General features: G+C 45.6%; 2 protein-coding genes and 1 non-coding gene across 3 annotated transcripts; all 3 read left to right on the forward strand.

The window, feature by feature from the left end:
- On the forward strand, positions 1–2228 carry LOC102433905 (cornifin alpha). Its single transcript, XM_014461363.2, has 2 exons — positions 1–123; positions 1198–2228. Exon 2 carries the CDS (start codon positions 1217–1219, stop codon positions 1937–1939), a length of 723 nt encoding a protein of 240 aa, XP_014316849.1. The 5' UTR covers positions 1–123; positions 1198–1216; the 3' UTR covers positions 1940–2228.
- A 6209-nt stretch (positions 2229–8437) lies between these two features.
- On the forward strand, positions 8438–10621 carry LOC111827323 (cornifin alpha-like). The gene is made up of 2 exons (XM_023759300.1): positions 8438–8560; positions 9618–10621. Exon 2 carries the CDS (start codon positions 9637–9639, stop codon positions 10333–10335), a length of 699 nt encoding a protein of 232 aa, XP_023615068.1. The 5' UTR covers positions 8438–8560; positions 9618–9636; the 3' UTR covers positions 10336–10621.
- Positions 10622–21450: 10829 nt separating this feature from the next.
- LOC111827333 lies at positions 21451–21641 on the forward strand. The gene has a single exon (XR_002830846.1). It is a non-coding gene; the product is annotated as a U2 spliceosomal RNA (small nuclear RNA).
- The last annotated feature ends 5616 nt before the right edge of the window (positions 21642–27257 follow it).

A 27257-nucleotide genomic window follows, 5' to 3' on the forward strand; every position in this document is an offset into this window, starting at 1 on the left:
GTTTCCATCTATAAAAAGCCAGTTGGCTGGGGACACTACACCAGACCCGAGTGACCACGCAGCCTGCTCTTCTCTGCGCACCAGGTGGCTCTCCTTCCTCCGAACGCTTGCCAATTGCTCAAGGTATTTTCTTTTTTGTTGGAACCTCCTTGGCACTATTGAAGTTCTGTTATCAGAGGTACAGCCTCTAGGAATAGCTTTGTTGTAAATGCAATCATAGTTTTCGCTTGAAGAGACTTACTAGTAAGATGTTATCAATGCTGCCCCATCAGCTCTTGCTGTGACAGAGAGAAGAGGATTGGCTTGTGTGGGACCCTCCATTAGCAGGATAAACCCTGCTAACTTAGAGTTGGTAGAACTTATAGTGACATTATACCTCTTTCTTTATTCATAACCTGAATGCGGAGAATTTTATTCTTTCACCAAAGTGTTTTATGAGAATTTATTATGTTGGTACTTTGCTAAAAAAAAAACACCAATTTAGACAACAGAGAATTTATTCCATGAAACTACGGCGTATACAGGAAAATAAGACATGGGCAGCAGAAAGTCAATGTAGAAAGTCACCCGCATAAAGCAATAAGGACAAGCAAAGTGCTGTGCAGTTTGGGAAAGAGAAGGCTTGCTCTAGAAATGCCTCCCAAGGTATCGGATGAGGATCATAGAGGCCACCTGTGACCCATGGTGTTCAGGTAGTACTTGAACGAGCAGATTGAAGGAAGCTCGTGAGAAAGAGTAGGGTGTGAGTGAGGCTAGAGGGGGATCAAGTGGGTTCTGGAGAAGTCAGTAATTAGCTTATAGGTGATAAACTATTCTGTTTTCAGAAATGTTAGGCTGAAGTTACTGGGTTGCTATTTTTTTTTGTGTGTGTGTGTGTTTTTTTCTTTCAAACCATATCACATTTCCATGTGATCCAATATTGTGCTCTCATATTTCTGCTAGGAACCTGCGGCTGTGTTGCGTTGCTAATTGGGTTTTAAGTTGTGCCAGGAAGAAAGAGAGCACTGGGAGAGGCCCTGAGTGGAGCTGAACAAATTACCTTTCGGTTCCCCCTGTTCAAAGGTTCAGAAATCACCAGGGTGTTCTTAGTCATAAACGAAGGAAGGGGAACATTTGCTTCTTAGGAGACCTGAACTGGCATTGAGTGTGGCTCCTCCCCTAGCTAGTCCCTGTTTAAATGATCTGTTCTGTCTCTAGGTCCAGCCTCTTGTGAACCATGAGTTCCTACCAGCAGAAGCAGCCCTGCACCACACCCCCCCAGCTTCAGCAACAGCAGGTGAAACAGCCCTGCCAGCCTCCACCCCAGGAACAATGTGTTCCCCAAACCAAGGAGCCATGCCACCCTAAGGCTCCTGAGCCATGCCACCCTAAGGCTCCTGAGCCATGCCACCCTAAGGCTCCTGAGCCATGCCACACCAAGGTTCCTGAGCCATGCCACCCCAAAGTTCCTGAGCCATGCCAAACCAAGGATCCTGAGCCATGCCACCCCAAGGTTCCTGAGCCATGCCACCCTAAGGCTCCTGAGCCATGCCAAACCAAGGATCCTGAGCCCTGCCAACCCAAGGTTCTTGAGCCCTGCCACACCAAGATTCCTGAGCCATGCCAAACCAAGGTTCCTGAGCCATGCCACCCCAAGGTTCCTGAGCCATGCCACACCAAGGTTCCTGAGCCATGCCAAACCAAGGATCCTGAGCCATGCCACACCAAGGCTCCTGAGCCATGCCAAATCAAGGATCCTGAGCCCTGCCACACCAAGCTGCCAGAGCCATGCCAAACCAAGGTTCCTGAACCATGCCACCCCAAGGTTCCTGAACCATGCCACCCCAAGGTTCCTGAGCCATGCCACACCAAGGTTCCTGAACCATGCCACCCCAAGGTTCCTGAGCCATGTCCCTCAACGGTCATCCCGGGACCAATTCAGCAGACCAAGCAGAAGTAATGTGGTCCTTGATGCTGAATCCCCTCGCCCATTCTGCTTGAGTGCCATTTTCCTTGTAATCAGCATGCTGTTACCCTGAGTTACAATCCTCCCTCAGTTGCCCCCTAAAAATATGTGCTATGAAGCCTTCCTTCCCAAACACTCCGGGCCTCTGAGCTTCTGAATGAGGCTGAGAGTCTAGATACCTTAGAACCCTAGTTTCAGCTCAGGATTCATCTGAAGAGGGACTTAAGGTGCAAATATGTGGATCAGTTCTGTTCTGCCCCCATTAAATGCACTTTCCATTTCACTCCTGACTGTGTGTGTCGTGATCTGACTCATTGTCTTTATTCCTTTCCCTTGTGAAATAGGACCTGTTCCCAGACAGGTTGGTGAGGAAGGGCATCTTTCAGAGTCTTTGGGTCCCGGTAGTAGGTGGGTGGCGGGTCCCCCCCTCCCCCTTACCCCACCGCTGACTTTTCTTGGGCTGGCATTGGGAGGTTGTGTAATGCCACCCAGAGGCTGTTCCTTGGGCATCCATGGCTGGAGCAGGGCTCTCCTCCTGCGACTCAGTGAGTCACGCTGGAGTCTAGTTAGTGCCTGTCCGCACTGACTCTGACTCTCTAACCCTGAGTGCCCTGTCCCTACACCTGGCTTTCAGATTGCTCACTCATCTAGCCAATTCCTGTTCATTTCAAAGGATATTGTTCCTACAGATGTGAATCTGCTCCTCCTCGCTCATTTCTTTCTGATACCTGTGACTCTGTTCCTCAAACATCCACAAGGACTCGCAGCCTCCACATTTATCTCAATCAATCCTCTCCCATTCGCTGAGTGCCCACTCTGCCAGGAAGGGAATGAGGATCTTTAGGGCATTTCCAGTCATCTAGAGGGATGTACTTCTCTCCCCACCCAACCCCTCACACAAACACACATACACACCCATGCAAGCTAGATTGGAAGTTTCCCAGAGTAACACACCAAAGCTGATCTACTGCATCCTCAGGATGCAAACTGTTTACTTCACACACGGTGTGGCAGGAACCGCGGGCAGTGAGGACTGGAAAGCCCACCACTCCATCTTCCTAGAATATAACAATGTTTACAGAGGAATGAAGCATGATAGAATTGTCAGCCATCCATTCATATATATGTGTACATATTCATATTATATCAAAAATATGTTTCTTTTTATATTCCTGGGATGGAAAACACAGAAAATTTTCCTGCAGAAGTATAGTGCAGTCACTGTGGAGAACAGTATGGAGTTTCCTCAAAAAACTAAAAATGGAACTCCCATTTGACCCAGTGATCCCACTTATAGGAATATATCCCAAGAAACTAGAAACACCAATTAGAAAGGATATATGCACCCCTATGTTCATAGCAGCACAATTCACCATAACTAAGATTTGGAAACAGCCTAGGTGCCCATCAGTAGATGAGTGGATTAGAAAACTGTGGTACAGCTACACAATGGAATACTATGCTGTGGTAAAAAAGAAGGAGTTCTTACCATTTGCAACAGCATGGATGGAACTGGAGAGCATTATGCTAAGTGAAATAAGCCAGTCAGAGAAAGATAAATATCACATGATCTCACTCATTTATGGAATATAATGAACAACATAAACTGATGAACAAAAACAGATATAGAGACAGAGAAATATCAATCAGACCATCAAACCTCAGGGGGAAGGTAGAGGAGGGTGGAGGTAAGGGGGAGAGATCAACCAAAGGACTTGTATGCATGGATATAGGCCTAACCAATGGACACAGACAACAGGCGTGTGAGGGCATGAGTGGGGCAGATGGGGGGTAATGTGGGGATAAGGACACATATGTAATAACTTAATCAATAAAAAAATTAAAAAAGAGATATATTTTCCCTTAGGTTGTAAAATGAAATAATGAAAAAATCATGAGCATTTGGTATAACACAAACAATTGTGCTGGTTTTGATCATCATGTTTTTACCTGACCACATTCTTTAAAAACTAATTGAAAAACATTCATCCTAAAAGTTTTATTAATCTGTCTTCTTTTTTAAAATATATATTTTATTGATTTTTTTACAGAGAGGAAGGGAGAGGGATAGAGAGTTAGAAACATCGATCAGCTGCCTCCTGCACACCCCCTACCAAGGTACATGCCCTTGACCGGAATCAAACCTGGGACCCTTCAGTCCGCAGGCTGACGCTCTACCCACTGAGCCAAACCAGTTAGGGCTAATCTGTCTTCTTGTTTCATCAGTAGGTAAGGTCTACTATCATATCAGAGTAAACAGTGCCACCTAGCATCAAAATAAAGTAGTCAAACAAACAAACAAACAAAGTGTTCTAATCATATAATTTATTAGTCAGCACAGGTTAGCTGCTATAACAAACACCCCCTAAATTGTTGTGGCTCAGTCCAGTAGAAGTAATTTCTTACTTGTGTCCAAGTCTAACGTGGTTTGGGAAGGTTTTTGCTCCATGCAGTCATAAAGGAATCCAGGCTCCTTTCCTCAAATGACCTCACCATGACTGAGTGCCTTATCTTCCTCTGAATTCATTCAATCTTTTTTATTTCTGTAAGATCAGTAGTGATGTCTCCTCTCTGCTAATTTCAGTAACTTGAGTCTTTTCTCTTTTTGGTCAGTCTAGCTATAGAATTGTCAGTTTTATTGATCTTTTCAGAGAACCAACTTTTAGTTTATTAATTCCTTATTTTTCTACTCTTTATTATTTCTACTCTAGTCTTTATTATTCCCATCTTTATCTTTACTTGGGGTATAGTTTGACTTAAAGTTCTATAAGGTTATTGAGTTGAGATTTTTCTTCTTTTGTAATATAGATGTCTCCAGACTTAAATTTTTCTACGTGCACTGTTTTTACTTGTGTCTTATGAGTTTAGTGGGCTCTGTTTTTATTTTTTTTCTCCCAAAGCATTTTCTGATTTTCCTTATTATTTCTTCATGACCCATTGGTTATTGAGGAGGGTGGTGTCAAGTCATAGAACTCAGAAGTAGAGAGGAGAATAAATGTTACTGGGCTGAGGGGTGGCAAATATATGGAGATATTGGTCATAGGGTAGAAACATTCAGTTAAAAGATGGATAAGCTCTGGGGGTATAACGTACAGTGTGGTGATCATTCCTAATAATACTGTGTTGTGTACTTGAAATATGCTAAGATGATCGATATTATGTGTTCTTAACACATACGCACAGATGGTAACTATGTGAGGCTATAGATATGTTAAAGTGATTATGATGATCATGTTGCTAAGTAAACATGATTATCTTATTTACTTTAAAATATACAATTTTATTTGTCAATGGGGGAAGATGGAAGAAAATAAGCATCATACAAAAGAGTAGCAAAGTATAAGAATTTCTGTATTCATTCTCCTCTTTGCCTTTATTAGGTTTGCCTTTATTCTGAGAGAATCCTTTATCCATTGTTCTCTGAGGGTCTTGTATATACCTCATGAAATTATCCTCTTAAGTGAGCTGCACTGCCCACACATGAAATGGGTAGTGTGGAAAGTAAGAAAGGAGGACCATAAAGTTGTTTGTATTCTTAAAATAGCAAAGTCATTTTAATCTAGGCTCATAGTTTACTTCATCAAAACCCTCAAGAACTGCCCTGGCTGGGCCCTGGCTTGGTGGCTTGGAGCATCATCCTGTAGACCAAAAGGGGAGCAGATTCCACTCCTGGTCAGAGCACATACCCAGGTTGAGGGTTCGATTCCCAGTTGGGGCATGTTCAGAAGGCAATCAATTGATGTTTCTCTCTCTCTCACTCTCTCCCTTTCTCTCGCTCTCTAAAATTATAAAAACATGTCCTTGGGCAAGGATTAAAAACTATATTTAAAGACAAAAAGCTACCCTATCTGGGTAGTTCAGTTGGTTGGAACATGGTTGCGGGTTTCATCTCCAGTCAGGGCTCTTACAGGAAGCAACCAGTGATTGCATGGATAGGTGGAACAGTGGAGCAATCTCTCTCTCTCTCTCTCTCTCTCTCTCTCTCTCTCTCTACTTCTCAGGGCATCTCTCAAAGTAGGTGTCAAAACGACATACTTCGATCTCTTTTCTGTGCTGTTATAGTAAGCAGAAAGTGAATTTAAAGTTTAACAGAAGAAAAAATATATAATTCCATCACAAACAAAATAATGCTTTATTCAGGAAATGGAAGAATAGGTACAGTTGTTCAGGTGGTAGGAGCCCTCTGCCCAGATCACAAGACACAGAAGCCATCGAGGGAACCCTCTGCTGCCCCCCACCACACCCCCCCCCGCCCCCCGCCCCGGAAGACAGCTGCTGCTCTTCCTTCTGAAGCTGGGGAACGGAAGGCTGGGGCAGGGGAGGACTGCCCTTTCTCAGCTTCCTTTCCTTCCAGAATAGACTCAGGAAGGAAATCATTCACTGTCAGGAATCGTCACAAGCATATCAGGCTGAAGGGTGGAGGAGCTTCTTCTGCATCCGTGATGGGCTCTGAAGAGAAGATGACGGAGGGGCTGGGGAACGAGGTGAGCCAGTTGTTCTTATTCTTCCCTGTCCCTGATGAATGCTGAAGCTGTTACTTGCTCTTGGGTGGGCACTTCTGCTGGCATGGTGGAGGAGGTTGCACAGGTGGGCATTGCTGCTGGCACAGCTGAGGTGGGCATGGCTCAGGGCACTTTGGTGGTGGGCATGGCTCAGGGCACTTTGGTGGTGGGCATGGCTCAGGGCACTTTGGGGGTGGGCATGGCTCAGGGCACTTTGGGGGTGGGCATGGCTCTGGGCACTTAGGTGGGCACACGGGAGGTGGCTGGCAGGGCTGCTTGCACTGCTGCTGCTGGTAAGACATCTTTCTGGAGTCTTAAAACCTGAATGAAAGTACATGACAGTGATCACAAGAAGGCATTCCTAAAGAGAGAGGACCCAACACTTAGATAACACCATGAGATTTGTCTCTCCAATCTCCAAGAATGTGCTTTTATCTCTTAAGTTCACTTGGAGACTCTCTGGCTTTTCCCTTCATCTTTATAAAATTGTTCCATCAGCCCTGAGAAAGATTTGTCTTTCCGCTTACCATTTTTCCAAAGAAAATATTGCTGAAAGAATAAAGTCATATGTTTTGTATGAAAATAACAACTTCATGAAAGCCCATCACAAGTTCTAATATCATGGGCAACCTCACGAGCAATTTCTCTCATCATTATCTCTTGTGAGGTCCCAATAGGCTGATGCAGGCACACAACAAAGGGCTGTTCGGGAACAAGGCAAAGAGCCTTTGAATTCACACCAGAATGGAAGGGACACCAAAATATACATATTAAAACAACAACAACAACAACTAATGTTTTTGTCTTTCCTCTCCTTTCCATCAAAGCTTTCCTATTAATTTGTTTTTCGGACAGGAAATCAAACTACCTAAAAGCAAGTGAAAACAGTCTATCAATGCACCCCAATTCTAAGGTTTCATCAAATAAGTAGCATCAAACCCATGATCATGATTTCGGACATGCCAAACATTCAGTCTTTAGGTAAATTCAACAGCTGAAAGCACCAGAAAAACAGTTGAACTCTAGAAAGAGACTCACCGTGTTCTCAGCGTAGATCAGAACTCGCGGCTGGGATGATGGCAGTGGCACGGCAGGCAGCCTCTTTATAGGGCCTGTGCTCGCTCCACCCAGGGGGAAGTGGAGCCCTAAACTGACCTGGTCCAAAAATTTCCCACCCAAAATGCAAATCCATCCATGCAGGCTTGACAGGGACGCTGACAACAGAACGCATCATCTCCAGGCTCTTCTCACTGGGCTCCGTGCTCATGACTCACAGAGGCCTGGCTTAGCTCTCAGCCAGTGACTTAGGGCTGTGGGAGAACTTGGGGGATTCTCTGACTGGTGCTCAAAGGCTCTTTTTCTTGATTGGGGGAGATGACCCTTCCCCATATTTCACCTTCCTTGAGTCATAAAACCTTCTGCCCTGTTCCACTTCAGCTGGTTGTCATTTTGTTGTACATGCTGGGTTGAAAAAAGCCTTTCTCTTTACCCAAAATGTCCTTAAATGCATTTGTCTTTGATCCTATGACCTGCTGATCTAAGTCCTCTTTTCTCCTTCTAAAACGGGCTGAGGTAAGGCTGCGGATGATCTTGGTAGATTCCTTGGCCTCCCAGGAGAACCAGGAACAACTGCTTATCTCCACATCCACTTCCAATACTAAGCAGTTTAATAAGCCTGGACTGTGCCAGGGATTAGGGCCTCCAGGAAACAGGGATGTTTCTGGATCCAGCAGCCCAGAAACATCTTCTTCTTGCCTTTCAGCCCACACCCCCCTACTGTAAACATTCCACTTGGGTGTAAAGGACCCTCCGTGGGGACAAGGCCCAGGTGACATCATTGCCAGACAGCAAGTGCCAAAAAAATGTCAAGTGGGTGGTTTCATCACAAAGACTGAACCAACAGGTGGATGAGGGGACTGGGGTGAATCATGTTTGACAGGCAAAGGATTAAGACATAGCAGTCCAAAAAAATCCCATTTCCTTGGGACAGGTTTCCATCTATAAAAAGCCAGTTGGCTGGGGACACTACACCAGACCCGAGTGACCACGCAGCCTGCTCTTCTCTGCGCACCAGGTGGCTCTCCTTCCTCCGAACGCTTGCCAATTGCTCAAGGTATTTTCTTTTTATTGGAACCTCCTTGGCACTATTGAAGTTCTGTTATCAGAGGTACAGCCTCTAGGAATAGCTTTGTTGTAAATGCAATCATAGTTTTCGCTTGAAGAGACTTACTAGTAAGATGTTGTCAATGCTGCCCCATCAGCTCTTGCTGTGACAGAGAGAAGAGGATTGGCTTGCGTGAGACCCTCCATTAGCAGGATAAACCCTGCTAACTTAGAGTTGGTAGAACTTATAGTGACATTATACCTCTTTCTTTATTCATAACCTGAATGCGGAGAATTTTATTCTTTCACCAAAGTGTTTTATGAGAATTTATTATGTTGGTACTTTGCTAAAAAAAAAAATTAGACAACAGAGAATTTATTCCATGAAACTACAGCGTATACAGGAAAATAAGACACGGGCAGCAGAAAGTCAACGTAGAAAGTCACCCGCATAAAGCAATAAGGACAAGCAAAGTGCTGTGCAGTTTGGGAAAGAGAAGGCTTGCTCTAGAAATGCCTCCCAAGGTATTGGATGAGGATCATAGAGGCCACCTGTGACCCATGGTGTTCAGGTAGTACTTGAACGAGCAGATTGAAGGAAGCTCGTGAGAAAGAGTAGGGTGTGAGAGAGGCTAGAGGGGGATCAAGTGGGTTCTGGAGAAGTCAGTAATTAGCTTATAGGTGATAAACCATTCTGTTTTCAGAAATGTTAGGCTGAAGTTACTGGGTTGCTGTTTTTTTGTGTTTTTTTTCTTTCAAACCATATCACATTTCCATGTGATCCAATATTGTGCTCTCATATTTCTGCCAGGAACCTGCGGCTGTGTTGTGTTGCTAATTGGGTTTTAAGTTGTGCCAGGAAGAAAGAGAGCACTGGGAGAGGCCCTGAGTGGAGCTGAACAAATTACCTTTCGGTTCCCCCTGTTCAAAGGTTCAGAAATCACCAGGGTGTTCTTAGTCATAAACGGAGGAAGGGGGAACATTTGCTTCTTAGGAGACCTGAACTGGCATTGAGTGTGGCTCCTCCCCTAGCTAGTCCCTGTTTAAATGATCTGTTCTGTCTCTAGGTCCAGCCTCTTGTGAACCATGAGTTCCTACCAGCAGAAGCAGCCCTGCACCACACCCCCCCAGCTTCAGCAACAGCAGGTGAAACAGCCCTGCCAGCCTCCACCCCAGGAACAATGTGTTCCCCAAACCAAGGAGCCATGCCACCCTAAGGCTCCTGAGCCATGCCACCCCAAGGTTCCTGAGCCATGCCACACCAAGGTTCCTGAGCCATGCCACACCAAGGTTCCTGAGCCATGCCAAACCAAGGATCCTGAGCCATGCCACCCCAAGGTTCCTGAGCCATGCCACCCTAAGGCTCCTGAGCCATGCCAAACCAAGGATCCTGAGCCCTGCCAACCCAAGGTTCTTGAGCCCTGCCACACCAAGATTCCTGAGCCATGCCAAACCAAGGTTCCTGAGCCATGCCACCCCAAGGTTCCTGAGCCATGCCACACCAAGGTTCCTGAGCCATGCCAAACCAAGGATCCTGAGCCATGCCACCCCAAGGTTCCTGAGCCATGCCAAATCAAGGATCCTGAGCCCTGCCACACCAAGCTGCCAGAGCCATGCCAAACCAAGGTTCCTGAGCCATGCCAAACCAAGGTTCCTGAACCATGCCACCCCAAGGTTCCTGAGCCATGCCACCCCAAGGTTCCTGAACCATGCCACACCAAGGTTCCTGAACCATGTCCCTCAACGGTCATCCCGGGACCAATTCAGCAGACCAAGCAGAAGTAATGTGGTCCTTGATGCTGAATCCCCTCTCCCATTCTGCTTGAGTGCCATTTTCCTTGTAATCAGCATGCTGTTACCCTGAGTTACAATCCTCCCTCAGTTGCCCCCTAAAAATATGTGCTATGAAGCCTTCCTTCCCAAACACGGGCCTCTGAGCTTCTGAATGAGGCTGAGGGTCTTGATACCTTAGAACCCTAGTTTCAGCTCAGGATTCATCTGAAGAGGGACTTAAGGTGCAAATATGTGGATCAGCTCTGTTTGGCCCCCATTAAATGCACTTTCCATTTCACTCCTGACTGTGTGTGTCGTGATCTGACTCATTGTCTTTATTCCTTTCCCTTGTGAAATAGGACCTGTTCCCAGACAGGTTGGTGAGGAAGGGCATCTTTCAGAGTCTTTGGGTCCTGGTAGTAGGTGGGTGGCGGGTCCCCCCCTCCCCCTTACCCCACCGCTGACTTTTCTTGGGCTGGCATTGGGAGGTTGTGTAATGCCACCCAGAGGCTGTTCCTTGGGCATCCATGGCTGGAGCAGGGCTCTCCTCCTGCGACTCAGTGAGTCACGCTGGAGTCTAGTTAGTGCCTGTCCGCGCTGACTCTGACTCCCTAACCCTGAGTGCCCTGTCCCTACACCTGGCTTTCAGATTGCTCACTCATCTAGCCAATTCCTGTTTATTTTAAATGATATTGTTCCTACGTATGTGAATCTGCTCCTCCTCGCTCATTTCTTTCTGATACCTGTGACTCTGTTCCTCAAACATCCACAAGGACTCGCAGCCTCCACATTTATCTCAATCAATCCTCTCCCATTCGCTGAGTGCCCACTCTGCCAGGAAGGGAATGAGGATCTTTAGGCATTTCCAGTCATCTAGAGGGATGTACTTCTCTCCCCACCCAACCCCTCACACAAACACACATACACACCCATGCAAGCTAGATTGGAGGTTTCCCAGAGTAACACACCAAAGCTGATCTACTGCATCCTCAGGATGCAAACTGTTTACTTCACACACGGTGTGGCAGGAACCGCGGGCCGTGAGGACTGGAAAGCCCACCACTCCATCTTCCTAGAATATAACAATGTTTACAGAGGAATGAAGCATGATAGAATTGTCAGCCATCCATTCATATATATGTGTACACATTCATATTTGTATCAAAAATATGTTTCTTTTTATATTCCTGGGAGGGAAAACACAGCAAATTTTCCTGCAGAAGTATAGTGCAGTCACTGTGGAGAACAGTATGGAGTTTCCTCAAAAAACTAAAAATGGAACTCCCATTTGACCCAGTGATCCCACTTCTAGGAATATATCCCAAGAAACTAGAAACTCCAATTAGAAAGGATATATGTACCCCTATGTTCATAGCAGCACAATTCACCATAGCTAAGATTTGGAAACAGCCTAGGAGCCCATCAGTAGATGAGTGGATTAAAAAACTGTGGTACATCTACACAATGGAATACTACTCTATGGTAAAAAAGAAGGAGTTTTTACCATTTGCAACAGCATGGATGGAAGTGGAGAGCATTATGCTAAGTGAAATAAGCCAGTCAGAGAAAGATAAGTATCACATAATCTCATTCATTTATGGAATATAATGAACAACATAAACTGATGAACAAAAACAGATCCAGAGACAGAGAAATATCAATCAGACTGTCAAACCTCAGAGGGAAGGTAGGGGAGGGTGAGGGTAAGGGGGAGAGATCAACCAAAGGACTTGTATGCATGCATATAGGCCTAACCAATGGACACAGACAACAGGGGTGTGAGGGCATGAGTGGGGAGGATGGGAGGGGATAATGTGGGGATAAGGACACATATGTAATAACTTAATCAATAAAAAATTTTTAAAAAGAGATATATTTTTCCTTAGGTTTTAAAATGAAATAGTGAAAAAACCATGAGCATTTGGTATAATATAAACAATTGTGCTGGTTTTGATCATCATGTTTTTACCTGACCACATTCTTTAAAAACTATTTGAAAAACATTCATCCTAAAAGTTTTATTAATCTGTCTTCTTTTTTAAAATATATATTTTATTGATTTTTTTACAGAGAGGAAGGGAGAGGGATAGAGAGTTAGAAACATCGATCAGCTGCCTCCTGCACACCCCCTACCAAGGTACATGCCCTTGACCGGAATCAAACCTGGGACCCTTCAGTCCGCAGGCTGACGCTCTACCCACTGAGCCAAACCGGTTAGGGCTAATCTGTCTTCTTGTTTCATCAGTAGGTAAGGTCTACTATCATATCAGAGTAAACAGTGCCACCTAGCATCAAAATAAAGTAGTCAAACAAACAAACAAACAAAGTGTTCTAATCATATAATTTATTAGTCAGCACAGGTTAGCTGCTATAACAAACACCCCCTAAATTGTTGTGGCTCAGTCCAGTAGAAGTAATTTCTTACTTGTGTCCAAGTCTAGCGTGGTTTGGGAAGGTTTTTGCTCCATGCAGTCATAAAGGAATCCAGGCTCCTTTCCTCAAATGATCTCACCATGACTGAGTGCCTTATCTTCCTCTGAATTCATTCAATCCTTTTTATTTCTGTAAGATCAGTAATGATGTTTCCTCTCTGCTAATTTCAGTAACTTGAGTCTTTTCTCTTTTTGGTCAGTCTAGCTATAGAATTGTCAGTTTTATTGATCTTTTCAGAGAACCAACTTTTAGTTTATTAATTCCTTATTTTTCTACTCTTTATTATTTCTACTCTAGTCTTTATTACTCCCATCTTTATCTTTACTTGGGGTATAGTTTGACTTAAAGTTCTATAAGGTTATTGAGTTGAGATTTTTCTTCGTTTGTAATATAGATGTCTCCAGACTTAAATTTTTCTGCATGCATTGTTTTTACTTGTGTCTTATGAGTTTAGTAGGCTCTGTTTTTATTTTTTTTCTCCCAAAGCATTTTCTGATTTTCCTTATTATTTCTTCATGACCCATTGGTTATTGAGGAGGGTGTTGTCCAATCATAGAACTCAGAAGCAGAGAGGAGAATAAATGTTACTGGGCTGAGGGGTGGCAAATATATGGAGATATTGGTCATAGGGTAGAAACATTCAGTTAAAAGATGGATAAGCTCTGGGGGTATAACGTACAGTATGGTGATCATTCCTAATAATACTGTGTTGTGTACCTGAAATATGCTAAGATGATCAATATTATGTGTTCTTAACACATATGCACAGATGGTAACTATGTGAGGCTATAGATATGTTAAAGTGATTATGATGATCATGTTGCTAAGTAAACATGATTATCTTATTTACTTTAAAATATACAATTTTATTTGTCAATTATACATTGGCCAAGCTGGGGGTTAGGGGAAGATGAAAGACAATAAGCATCATACAAAAGAGTAGCCAAGTATAAGAATTTCTGTATTCATTCTCCTCTTTGCCTTTATTAGGTTGGCTACTACTCTCTGAGAGAGAATCCTTTATCCATTGTTCTCTGAGGGTCTTGTATATACCTCATGAAATTATCCTCTTAAGTGAGCTGCACTGCCCACACATGAAGTGGGTAGTGTGGAAAGTAAGAAAGGAGGACCATAAAGTTGTTTGTATTGTTAAAATAGCAAAGTCATTTTAATCTAGGCTCACAGTTTACTTCATCAAAACCCTCAAGAACTGCCCTGGCTGGGCCCTGGCTGGGTGGCTTGGTTAATTGGAGCATCATCCTGTAGACCAAAAGGGGAGCAGATTCCACTCCTGGTCAGAGCACATACCCAGGTTGAGGGTTCGATTCCCAGTTGGGGCATGTTCAGAAGGCAATCAATTGATGTTTCTCTCTCTCTCACTCTCTCCCTTTCTCTCGCTCTCTAAAATTATAAAAACATGACCTTGGGCAAGGATTAAAAACTATATTTAAAGACAAAAAGCTACCCTATCTGGGTAATTCAGTTGGTTGGAACATGGTTGCGGGTTTCATCTCCAGTCAGGGCTCTTACAGGAAGCAACCAGTGATTGCATGGATAGGTGGAACAGCGGAGCAATCTCTCTCTCTCTCTCTCCTTCTCAGGGCATCTCTCAAAGTAGGTGTCAAAACGACATACTTCGATCTCTTTTCTGTGCTGTTATAGTAAACAAAAGTGAATTTAAAGTTAAAAGAAGAAAGAAAATATAATTCCATCACAAACAAAATAGTGCTTTATTCAGGAAATGGAAGAATAGGTACAGTTGCTAAGGTGGTAGGAGCCCTCTGCCCAGATCACAGACACAGAAGCCATCGAGGGAACCCTCTGCTCCCCCCCCCCCCCCCCCCCGCTCTGGGAAGACAGCTGCTGCTCTTCCTTCTGAAGCTGGGGAACGGAAGGCTGGTGCAGCAGAGGACTGTCCTTTCTCAGCTTCCTTTCCTTCCAGAATAGACTCAGGAAGGAAATCATTCGCTGTCAGGAATCGTCACAAGCATATCAGGCTGAAGGGTGGAGGAGCTTCTTCTTCATCCGTGATGGGCTCTGAAGAGAAGATGACGGAGGGGCTGGGGAGCGAGGTGAGCCAGTTGTTCTTATTCTTCCCTGTCCCTGATGAATGCTGAAGCTGTTACTTGCTCTTGGGTGGGCACTTCTGCTGGCATGGTGGAGGAGGTTGCACAGGTGGGCATTGCTGCTGAGGCTGCACAGGTGGGCATTGCTGCTGGCACAGCTGAGGTGGGCATGGCTCAGGGCACTTTGGTGGTGGGCATGGCTCAGGGCACTTTGGGGGTGGGCATGGCTCAGGGCACTTTGGAGGTGGACATGGCTCAGGGCACTTTGGTGGTGGGCATGGCTCTGGGCACTTAGGTGGGCACACGGGAGGTGGCTGGCAGGGCTGCTTGCACTGCTGCTGCTGGTAAGACATCTTTCTGGAGTCTTAAAACCTGAAGGAAAGTACATGACAGTGATCACAAGAAGGCATTCCTAAAGAGAGAGGACCCAACACTTTGATAATACCATGAGATTTATCTCTCCAATCTCCACGAATGTGCTTTTATCTCTTAAGTTCACTTGAAGACTCTCTGGATTTTCCCTTCATCTTTATAAAATTGTTTCATCAGCCCTGAGAAAGACTTGTCTTTCTGCTTACCATTTTTCCAAAGAAAATATTGCTGAAAGAATAAAGTCATATGTTTTGTATGAAAATAACATCTTCATGAAAGCCCATCACAAGTTCTAATATCATGGGCAACCTCACGAGCAATTTCTCTCATCATTATCTCTTGTGAGGTCCCAATAGGCTGATGCAGGCACACAACAAAGGGCTGTTCGGGAACAAGGCAAAGAGCCTTTGAATTCACACCAGAATGGAAGGGTCACCAAAATATACATATTAAACCAACAACAACAACAACAAATATCTTTGTCTTTCCTCTCCTTTCCATCAAAGCTTTCCTATTAATTTGTTTTTTGTACAGGAAATCAAACTACCTAAAAACAAGTGAAAACAGTCTATCAATGCACCCCAATTCTAAGGTTTCATCAAATAAGTAGCACCAAACCCATGATCATGATTTCGGACATGCCAAACTTTCAGTCTTTAGGTAAATTCAACAGTTGAAAGCATCAGAAAAACACTTGAACTCTAGAAATAGACTCACCGTGTTCTCAGCGTAGATCAGAACTTGCGGCTGGGAGGATGGCAGTGGTACGGCAGGCAGCCTCTTTATAGGGCCTGTGCTCGCTCCACCCAGGGGGAAGTGGAGCCCTAAACTGACCTGGTCCAAAAATTTCCCACCCAAAATGCAAATCCATCCATGCAGGCTTGACAGGGACGCTGACAACAGAACGCATCATCTCCAGGCTCTTCTCACTGGGCTCCGTGCTCATGACTCACAGAGGCCTGGCTTAGCTCTCAGCCAGTGACTTAGGGCTGTGGGAGAACTTGGGGGATTCTCTAACTGGTGCTCAAAGGCTCTCTTTCTTGATTGGGGGAGATGACCCTTCCCCATATTTCACCTTCCTTGAGTCATAAAACCTTCTGCCCTGTTCCACTTCAGTTGGTTGTCATTTTGTTGTACATGCTGGGTTGAAAAAAGCTTTTCTCTTTACCCAAAATGTCCTTAAATGCATTTGTCTTTGATCCTATGGCCTGCTGATCTAAGTCCTCTTTTCTCCTTCTAAAACGGGCTGAGGTAAGGCTGCGGGTCATCTCGGTAGATTCCCCGTAATGGCACTAGGAACATTCAGTAAAATGTGACCTCCATGGTCCTAGTTGCACTGTTTTGGTTCTGCAAATAGAGGACACAGAGCTAATTCCTTTGTTCTTGATAAATCTGTACCACCTTGGCCACATGGACTCTCCCGGGACCACACTTTAGCTATTGCAATTCAAATATTCTGGCAGATTTCAGAGTGGGAATCAGTCTCTCAGCACTTTTCCTCCTAGCTTCCCTCACGGTTGTACATTTGAACTCTTTTTTTTAAAGGAACTCTTAATCACCATTTAATAAAATGCAGAGAAGCGAACAAAAATCACAAACATTCATTAAAGTCTATTTGCTGAACCACACCCATGTGGTTCCCTCAGATGTTGCCTACAGTAGAGAACAAGATGCAGTCCTTCCTTGTTCGCAGGTTAATGGGCAACACAGACCAACACACCAGCTATCGGGGTGCACTGTTCTGGTGCCCACCCAGGGGGGGTAGTTGAATCTCCTGAGAAATGTGCCCTCAGTTTTTCCCCGTCCATCAGGAAGTGCATGAGGTACCAGCCAAGGTCTTTTCAGGGTCACACACTCCCTGTCCTGAGGTCTTCTGTGCCTCAAATGAGAGGTGACCACACAAAGAGGCACTAAAGTTATTTATAAAAAGCCTTTTGAAAATGTTTCATCTGCCAACAGGAAAAATTTTTCAGTCCCCAATTCCTAACAGCGTCTCCAAAAGCAGGAATACTGCTTGTGTTATGGGAGGTGGCCTCAGATGGGAACAGAGTAACTCAAACATTGGCTGTACGTCTACTAGTATGTTAATTCTGCATTAAATACATAATTTGAATATTTCATCTGCCATTTCATGGACATAATTTCCTATGATCAATAAAACCAGAAATTCAAAAAGTTGGTATATAAAGTGATTTTAAATGTAAAAATATTAAGAATGTTATATGATACATGTGATGTGTAAATATACTGGGCCTTATGGGAGTAATTAGAGTTTGGGAAACAATGTCGTAGTATGTTCTCTAATCTTGGATACAGGTTTGATTTCTGCTTTTTCAGAGTAAGCTCTCAAAAGTTCTTCCACAGTTTCTCTATTGGATCTTGGACCTGAACTATCCTCTTTTCCTTGCTGCCCCATCAGGTACTGAAACATTTAGTTTTGAACTATGGCTGATGAGAAGGCCCAATCTGAGATAGGAATCAAGTTACAGCACTGACCTGATGTTACTGTGTAATGTGGGAACACACTTGTTATGGGATCAGCATCTCCCCAACCCATCTGACCAACACAGCCCTAGCCTGCTGGTACTGCAAGAAATTCTTGCAATTTTCATATCAGAAAATAAAGCCTTTTTATTTCATAAATAAATTATCAGTTTTTAAATTGCAAGAAGCAAATATAAATAAAAATACCATTTAACACTCACTCCATCACATGTAATGATTGAGAGGACATTAAGGAAGGGAGTTAGGTCTGAACACTAAAAGTCTGAAATCGAGGTGAAACTATGAACTTAAGCTGATCATATGTATTTGCTTTCTCTTACTCTACACACAGGTTTTAGGTCTTTAAAGACAGTCATTTTTAAAATATGTTTTCTGTTTGTCTGTCCTCCTTAAGGCCTCCAGACCCCTCAACCTGCCGCATTATCTTCTCCTATCTGTCCATTTTGTCTCAATTAGTCACTGAAGACCTGATGGCAGTGCAATTTGTGATTACTCCTTCCATATCTTTACGAAATCTACCTGCAGTCAGTAGGGCAGACTCACTCTTGCGTATTAACATTTTAAAGCAATGTTGCTGCAGCTTCCGTGTCTTGGCCAATAATCAGGAAGCTTTCCAAGGACTTGGTTTCATCACTGCAAAAGGAGGAAGAAGAGAAAGAAGAGGGAGAGAAAGAGGAAGAGGAGGCACAGAAAGTCAAGGATCACTGAATCAACTCAGCAGCACACCCCCTCAGTTCATAGGCCAGGTTCCCAGAACTTCTTGTCAGTCAGGAAGGGCTTTGGGCCAAGATTACCATTAACCATGACCATACACGCACAGAGCCATCATTTCAGCACCTTGAGGCCAGGTGTCTACATTGTCATCACCGAATGGTTCCTAGATGGAACCACACTTATGTGGTTCCCTCAGATGTTTATTGTAATATTTGCTTTATTGGGGTCTGGAACCAAACCCACAATTTATCTGAGGTTTGTCTACATTCCCTAATAGTCTCAGAATATTTAAGGGAGTGATTTCAAGAGCTAATAAAAAATATGAACTTATCCAGTATAGTATGTACTAGTGAGATTGAGGATGTCAGGCAAGAAATTGAATGAATCAGACACTTCTCATAAGAGTCTTCCTGAGATAGGAAATGTACATGGGCTATTAGGTCCTGCCACAAAAAATCATAAAAGAAAATAAAGAAACCTGGGTAAAAATTGTGAAAAATTCTAGGGAGAAAAAGCTCCTTGGACTTTTTAGGGCAGTGATGGTGAACCTCTTGAGCTCGGCGTGTCAGCATTTTGAAAAACCCTAACTTAACTCTGGTGCCATGTCACATATAGAAATTTTTTGATATTTGCAACCATAGTAAGACAGAGACTTATATTTTTGATATTTATTTTATATATTTAAATGCCATTTAACAAAGAAAAATCAACCAAAAAATGAGTTCACATGTCACCTCTGACACGCGTGTCATAGGTTCTCCATCACTGTTCTAGGGGGAAGTAGATGACTCTTGTCTGGGCAGAGAGGGCTGACAGACTTCTAAGAGGATAAGTTAGAGAAAAATTTAATGACATATAAAAATTCCTCAAAATAGCTAGCTTATCAAAACTGACTCAAGGTCTTGCAGAGCTAAATTTTACCATAAGATCTGATATGGAAATTTACCCATCTGGTTTCAAAATACGTCCACACAAAAACCTGCATGAAAATCTGTATAGCAGTTTTGTTCACAAGATGTCCTTCAGTGGATGGTTGGATAAGCTGTAGACTTAATCATGGACAAGCAATAAGGACCAACCCATCCCTCTTCCAGTGCCCAGTTGAAATGTACACCCCCCGCCTTTCATTTCTACTCCTCAGACTTAAGATGGCCCTATTTGAACTTACTTGATCTAGTGAGATCATTGAAAATCTTTCCTAGAATGTAATTTTCCAAAGAGAGAAGAATGAAGCAAAGAAAGAACACCTATCTACCCATGCTTTCCAGGTAAGGTCAAGGCAAGGCAGAAACACTGAATCATCTAAGCTTCTAACTCAGGGGGGAAGATACCTAACACCTGCCAGGAAACAGGCAGTTTTATGTGAAATCAGCAATAGTCATGACTTCCAGGAATACAGCTGCCACCCTCAAAAGCTTAAGAACAAGGTATCTGCAAATTGTGTCATCACCACTGAGTCCGAGGTAGTTGGGACACAGACTCGAGCACACCAAGGGACTTCCCCTAACACAAAATGACTCCTTGTATCTTCATAACACACCCAAAACACGATTTCTTAAAGGAAGACTTGACTTCCATAACCCAGGATATGTGAATCACTTGCCTGAATCTGATGTCACAGTAACAGGGACATCGGTTTCTGAGGACACACCTCCTAAAAGGTAGCTGCTGTCCATGACAATGAAGACACTAATGTTTCTTTAGGTTTGGTGCCCCAGACCCCTCAAAGCAAAAAGCCTGATGCATTCTTGGTCCCTCGGGAATCTATGGGTTCTCCTTAAACAATGAGTCAGCCACAGGAGCAGCTACTATCGAGTGACGAGCCCTCAGATGGCTGCTTCAGCCACCCAGTCAGTCTCGACCCCTGAGACCTACTCTTCATCAGCACCTCCTCCTTGGTTAACAGGGAGTCTTTGTGACCAGATGATGGGGGAGGGAGATCCCATGATTGATTCAGTAAATGGGTGAGAGCCAAAAATGAACGTCTCCATCCCAACAGCCCTACCCTAGGTTTGGCCTAAAATACAGAGATGAGGGGAAACTCTCCTAGCAGAGAGGAAGAAACAAAGAGCAAGGAAATCTAGACATAGATAATTATAAGTAAATGCAATATCCTATATGTAAAGAGGTAATATGCAAATTAACCCTCATGCCAGCACGCCATCACAAGATGGCTGTGCCCACAGCAGAAGCAGGGTTCCCGTAACACAAGATGGCTGTGCCCACAGTGGAGGTGGGGTTCCTGTAACAAACCATCAGCAGGGACCTGATGCTGTGCTCCCCAACCCAGTGGGGCTTGACGGGGGACCTCAGGCTGTGCCCCCTGCCCGGGAGAGCTTGACAGGGGACCTCAAAGCATGCCCCCCGCCCCGGCCCAGGCCAGGGGACCTCAGGCCATGCCCCCTGCCACAGCACCAGGCCGGGGGACCTGAGGGTGCGCTGGGGGACCTGAGGCTGTGCCTCCCACCCAGCGGGGCTTGATGTGGGCCCTGAGGCTGCACCCCCCACCCGGCAGGGCTTGACGGGGGACCTGAAGCTGTACCCCCCACCTGGCACCGGGCCAGGGGACCTGAGGCTGCGCCCCCTGCCTGGTGGGGCTTGATGGGGGTGGGGCTGGCCGGGTCTGGATCTCGTGCAATTTCTAGGTGTGCACGGGGGGCAGGGATTTGACTCTGGGTCCCGCAGCGCACCCCAGACTCTGACGGGAGGAAGATTTTCATATACATTTTACTAATTTTCTTTCATCTCTGACATTTCTATTATAGAGAAAGGACAAATAGCAATATAAAAATATTTCCTCTAATTAATTCCCTTTCGTGCACTGGGCCACTAGTGTTAATAATAATGATATGTGAGGTTTAAAATTTATGTATATGACAACAGTAACACAAGAGCCTGGGATTAAGTTAGTGAAATTAAGGCACTTCATGGCTCCTAGGGATTTCTGAGGAAGAATCTAAGTACTATTGTTTATCAGATTATAGGAAGTCAAGTATGTTTATTGTGATATCTACAGTGTCCTCTAAAAAAAACACACATCACTTCTCAGCCTTTTGGCCAAGATCAATTGTAGCACCTGTCCTTATCAGTTTAATATCTGATACTTCCTCTATCTGAGGACCTTATAGTAAACGTAATTTTGCAATAGGGAGATGGAATAGGAGCTTGCTCCATCCACTCCACGCATCGACCCAGTATTGCAGTACCACCAGGAATGGTGCAAAACAAACAACAACAACAACAACAACAACAACAACAACAACAAAGAAACATATAAATATGTATCCCTAAAAAACTAATGGGGAGGGATGAAAAATAAAAACATTTATTTATCAATCTAAAAAGGGGCAAGACAGGGTGGGAATGGCTGGGGGGTCAATTGGGGGGGAAAAGGAGACATATGTAAAACTTTAGACAATAAAAAATAATATAAAATAAAACGGGGCAAGAGAAGAGACATAAAGAAATAGTAAAGCAATGGGGGAGGAGCTCCAGTTCCCTGAGGATGAAGAAAGCCAGAGAGCTGCACTCTCACCTTAAAAAGAGTAAAAGTCACATAAATTACAAAAGCATAACTTTTCTCAAGCCCATAAAAGCAGCAATTTCAAAATCATCAAAGGCTTAAAACAATCAAGAGGCAGAATGTGAGCACTGGCTCCCCTATGTGAAACTTCAGGAGAAAGAGATGTCAGGAGCCATATATCAAACAAGAAAAACTCAGCTAAGATGTCTAATAAATTTCCAACAACTAAGTATCAGGCAGCATGACAGTGTGGGAGTCCAGGGGTCACAGAAACAGGGGACTTTGCACCCACTTGAAGGTCATTCTCCAAGCTTCTCCACTTGGTACTTGTGAGAAATGCTGGGAATAGGGAGGTAGACCGGAGGATGCCTCCCTCATTGGTGCTGACACAGGGGAAGGGAACAACCATCACTGTAAGAAAGGCACAAAGCCCCACCAATAGCCTCTCCTCTTTGGGAAAAGCAAGTCTTAAGCTTCTGGTGAGGGGCAGCAGATTCTATTGCCCCCCAGTGCACAGAGAAAGACCACTGTGGCTGGGGAAAGAGTGGAAGAAAAAAGCCTTCTACTCCTAAGAAAGATTGAGGAAGAGGGCTTGGGTCCTAAATTCCTGTGCCAATATTATTAGAAACCAATTCCAGCATGACAGCAGGCTGCATCTGGGAATGGCTGAAGGCATTTCCCCAAACCCGAATAGAATACATTAAATTGATTGCTTGGCTGCCAGACAGCTAAAGGGCATCTTCATCTACATGTTATTGCCACCTACTGGCCGAACACCTGAACAGCCGTAGGCTAATTCCCCCATTCTAACAATGGACTCTGTATGAAACCCTGACCCTTTGAAGTGTATATCTCCACCTCGCCTCAGGATAAATTGTGTTAATAAAAAGCATGGGGTCCTGAGATGAGGAGAACTTAGATCTTAGTTTCCTTTAAGCTAAGCTCCTCTGACCCCCAAATGCCTTTTAAAATTATGCTTAGTCTCTGGACTCCTATTTAATCTATGCACAACCTTCTCCAGATGGCTGAACCCTTCTAGATGCTGGAACAAGAACCCAGCATTAGCGTTCTCATATACTAGGAGAGGGCAGAAACTCTGTCTCGCGAAAGACCTACCAACAATACAAGAAAGAGTTTGGCTGCTACAGGAAGGAGGCACAAGACCCCTGAAGATTGCTACCTTGTTTTCCTAGGTGCTGACAGTCCCACGCTGTGTGTGTTTTCACGTGGCTCCATTAAGGGCCTTGAACAGGACAGCATCATCCCTCCATTTTCTAGGCCAAGAGGGTCACAGGCTGAACCTGAAACTAATAAAAAAAAAATGTATGTCCATTGTAATTGAAAAATTTTAAAATGATTTAAATTTTTTTAAATGTCACAGGCTGGGGCCTTCCCTAAACTCTACATTTGCATATCTACACACTGACCTTTTCTGTGATCCTCATGCCCATGAGTGACTTGTGATCTACTAGAAACCCAAATTCATCTTCTCTCATTTTCTTCAAATCCGATTCCGTGTCTGGGCTACATCCATCTAGAAGCTTTGCAACTCATGCTCCCAAAATATCGTGGGCTACTTCCTCCTACAAAAGTTAATCTAATCGATCCCCTATCAGGCCATCTGTTTTGAAATGGCATTTACTATGATTTTGTTAGTACACTCAAGAAATGAAGCTCCAAAGCCATTAACTCTACCATTCAATTCCTGGATCCAGATTCAAAGAAACCAACTTAAAACAATGCGGCAAATACAATCAAAGGTATAAAGGAATGATAAAAGTTAAAAGGTTCCAAGTACAAATACGATTATGATAACTGATACACATTGTAGATCATCAAGAAATGGTGAAGTTTTTAGAAAAATAATGTTACAGAAGAGGATATTCATACACTCTCAAAGAGCAACTCACCAAATGACTAATTGTAGAAAGAAAAAGCTATGTCTTACAATAAACAGACCTGGTAGGCCCCTCCATTGAGCTAGACAAATAACCTGTCCTCTGCAAATAAGACAGCATCACCAGGAAGCAAGACGGTGGTCAAGACATTCAATGGATATAAGAAATCATCTGGAAGAATTCAGTGTAGAATTATGACTCCACTAGTAGTACAGAACCTGGCTACAAAGTATAGAAATGTCCTGTTTTCTGTAATCAAGGCGGTTACAATACAAAGCTGAAGAGAGGAGGTACTTTTCTACTCATCCCTCAGGTTTTATGTCACATAACTTTCTCCAGGTAAATGCTCTTCCTTTGCATTCCCTTAAAACTATCCCCACACCTCATGAGATGGACCACAAAGATGATCATTGGTGCACACATCCCACACTGTCTTCAAATTTAAATTTGGGCTGCTCTCCTCCTCACTTGTCCCCCTGCCCGGCCTTCCTCTTCTTTTTCTTCCTTGTGGGGTACATCCTCGAAGGGTATCTCTCTGGCACCGCCCCACTCCACAATTGACTGCTGGTGGGAGGCCGTTCCTTTACCCTTATTGGTTGTTGCAGGGGAGGCACATTCAAGGATCTAGGGTCATTATTAGGGTTGTCAAGGGTCTGGGTGAAGGGTCAAGTGTTAAGGGGTATGGTCAGAGGTCAGGGGCCATAGGTCAAAGGTAACGGGTGAAAGGTCAAGTGTCACAGGTCCAAGGTCACAGGCCATAGGTCAAATGGTCACAGAACAAGGGTCAAAAGTCAAAGGTCAGGACACAGTCAGGGGTCAAGGGTGATAGGTCAGGGTTAAAGGTCACGGGTCTAAGGTCATGGAAAAGGGATCAAGGGTCAAAGATCCATGACCCTGAGGCACCTTGGGTGGGTGAAAATGGGGACCACACATCAGCTGCAGAGACCGTCCTGATTCCCAATCCAGCTCTGCTCCACCCCAGCCGAGGGAAGCGCCCGCCGAGGCCTGGTTCTGAGCTGTGGATGGGAATTGCTGGGCTGGCTCCCAGTGGGCACGGGCTGGGTAGCAGGGTGACTTACTTCCTGCAGTAACAGGAACTGGCCAGCAGAGGGCGACAGCCTCTGCCGCCTCCCAAGGCAGGCAGCTGGGCGGAAACCACACCTGGTTCCCCTTCCGAAGGGCCAAGGGGGAGGCTGAAGGATGGCTTTGGGGCCAGGTGGGCACCCAGCTGCCCTGGGAGGCCTGTTCTGCCCACCACCCTGCAGACGGGTCCCCTCTGGTGGCCGCACTGCACAGGCTGAGCCCTCCAGGAGCTGGACTCAGCTCAGACTGGGTGCTCTTGGCATTTCCTCCTGGGAGAGGGGAAGCCGGGTGTGGGGGCGCAGGTGTCTGCACCCCTCTGCCTAAGGGGGTCCACCCCCGGCGCCTCCCAGACTGGTTTGAGGACCTGGGGCTGCAGGCAGGACCTGGGGAACTGGTGACCGGTTGGGGCCCGGGCTCAGCGGGTCCCTGGGGCTGAGGGTGCCTGTGCTGAATGGGGGCCCAGGGGATGAGCGATGATGCCACGGAGGTGGGGGGGCATCGGGGACTTGGACCAGGAGGCCCCAGGCAGAGCCACATCTCAGAGCGAATGCAGGAAGTCTGCTGGCTTGCAGACCCCGAATCATTTCGAGGTAAAACAAAATCCGCCAGGAGAGGCAGGCGGCCTAAGCCAGACGGGAAAATCATGGTACTTTGTAATCTAAGCCACAGTCGGCGAGGGGAGGCGGGATGTTCCCCACGCAGGGCCCTCGCCCCAAAGCAGCGGGACTCCGCCAAGGTTACCAGCTGGGAGGGACCTTGGGACAAAGAGAGCAGCCGCCCCGGAGGCTCTGGTGCCGAGACCCGACCCCTGTCTGAAGCCCATCAGAGCAAATGGCCGCAGGGTGAAGGGCCGCTTACCCAGAGGTCACACGTCAAGCTTACCCAGAGGTCACAGGTCAAGGAGACAGAGGCTCTGGGCGGCGGAGGGTTCATTTCCAGCTCCGTCCTTTTACTGCTGTGCACCCTCCAAGGAAGAAGTCACTCGCCCTCTCTGTGCCGCAGTAGCTTCACCTGTATGATGGGCACGTGAACAGTGGGGCGTGGCCACGTGATTGGCCAGAAGTGGGCACGTGAACAGGGGGCGTGGCCACGTGGACAGCCGGAAGTGCAGCCTCAGGAAATAGACCTCTCCTTTTGGGGCTTTTATTTTATTTATTTTTATTTTTTATTTTTATTGATTTCAAAGAGGAAGGAAGAGGCAGAGAGAGAGATAGAAACATTAATGATGAGAGAGAACCATTGATTGGCTGCCTCCTGCAAGCCCCCCACTGGGGATCGAGCCTGCAACCCAGGCATGTGCCCTTGACTGGAATCAAACCTGGGACCCTTTAGTCCGCAGGCCGATGCTCTATCCATTGAGCCAAACTGGCTAGGGCTCCTTTTGGGGCTTTTCCGGGTTCTGGGAACACCTGAGCCCCGCCCTCAACACAGCCCAGCTCACAGGTGGCTTCCCCAGCTGCCTCCCGGTTGCCATGGTGTCAAAGGAGGAGGAGGAGGGGCAGATTTCTGAGAAGCAATCGCAAAACACACACCAGTGGGCCCCTCCTTGCTCACTCCCTCTCTCCAATGTCAAAGCATCCATTTGTGCAGCTGAGCCCAGGCCTCCTCCTACCCAGGAGCAAAGGAGGTCAAGGAGGCAGAGGGTCCAGAGAGTAGGTTTTGGGACCCCAACCTCACCCAGCAGATTTCCTGGACCCGGGCTCCATCGCCCTCCTACAGTTCCCAGACCAGGCAGCTCTTTCCTGCCTCCCTGCCTTCACGCATGCAGTTCCCTCCACCTGGAATGCCCTTCCTCAGCCTTCAGGTCCCAGCCGGCTTTAACTCCCCTGGAGAATCTTCCCTGAGTTTCTTGGGGCTCCCCCTGCATCCTGCACCCACCGCGGTCACAGCCATTTTGTTGATGATGCTCTCACGGGGCGGTGAGGTCTTGGGGATGCTAGCTTTGCCTTTGTACCCCAGTGCCTGGCACAGACAGGTGCTCAGTAAAGCCAGGAGGGAGGGAGGGAGGGAGCAAAAAAACACCTCTTAGTAGGACTGGAGAGGATCTGGACCTTGAGCACCTGGCACAGGCCTGGGCACGAAGCAAAGCCCACTCCCTTCCTGCCGCCTCCACTTGAGCCTGGGCTCCAGCACCTTCTGCCTCATCCCATTTGGAGCCGGCTCAGGGGTCCTCTCTACACCCACAGGCCTGTGTCTGTTGCCCATTTGGATGCAAGGTAGTGACACCAGGGTGCAGATGTGCACTTGACTTCACAAGGAGCTAGTGTGTTTGGGAGAAAGGCCTCCATTCTTGGAAATCTGGGAATGTGCAAACTTGCAAGGGCCTGAGGGATGACCCTT

Source organism: Myotis lucifugus, unplaced genomic scaffold (genome assembly GCF_000147115.1).
Source record: "Myotis lucifugus unplaced genomic scaffold, Myoluc2.0 scaffold_151, whole genome shotgun sequence".
Classification (NCBI taxonomy): Eukaryota; Metazoa; Chordata; class Mammalia; order Chiroptera; family Vespertilionidae; genus Myotis; species Myotis lucifugus.

What these genes read in the sequence shown, in the direction of transcription:
- LOC111827323 (XM_023759300.1), top strand. Translation starts at nt 9,637, where the DNA reads ATGAGTTCCTACCAGCAGAAGCAGCCCTGCACCACACCCCCCCAGCTT.
- LOC102433905 (XM_014461363.2), top strand. Translation starts at nt 1,217, where the DNA reads ATGAGTTCCTACCAGCAGAAGCAGCCCTGCACCACACCCCCCCAGCTT.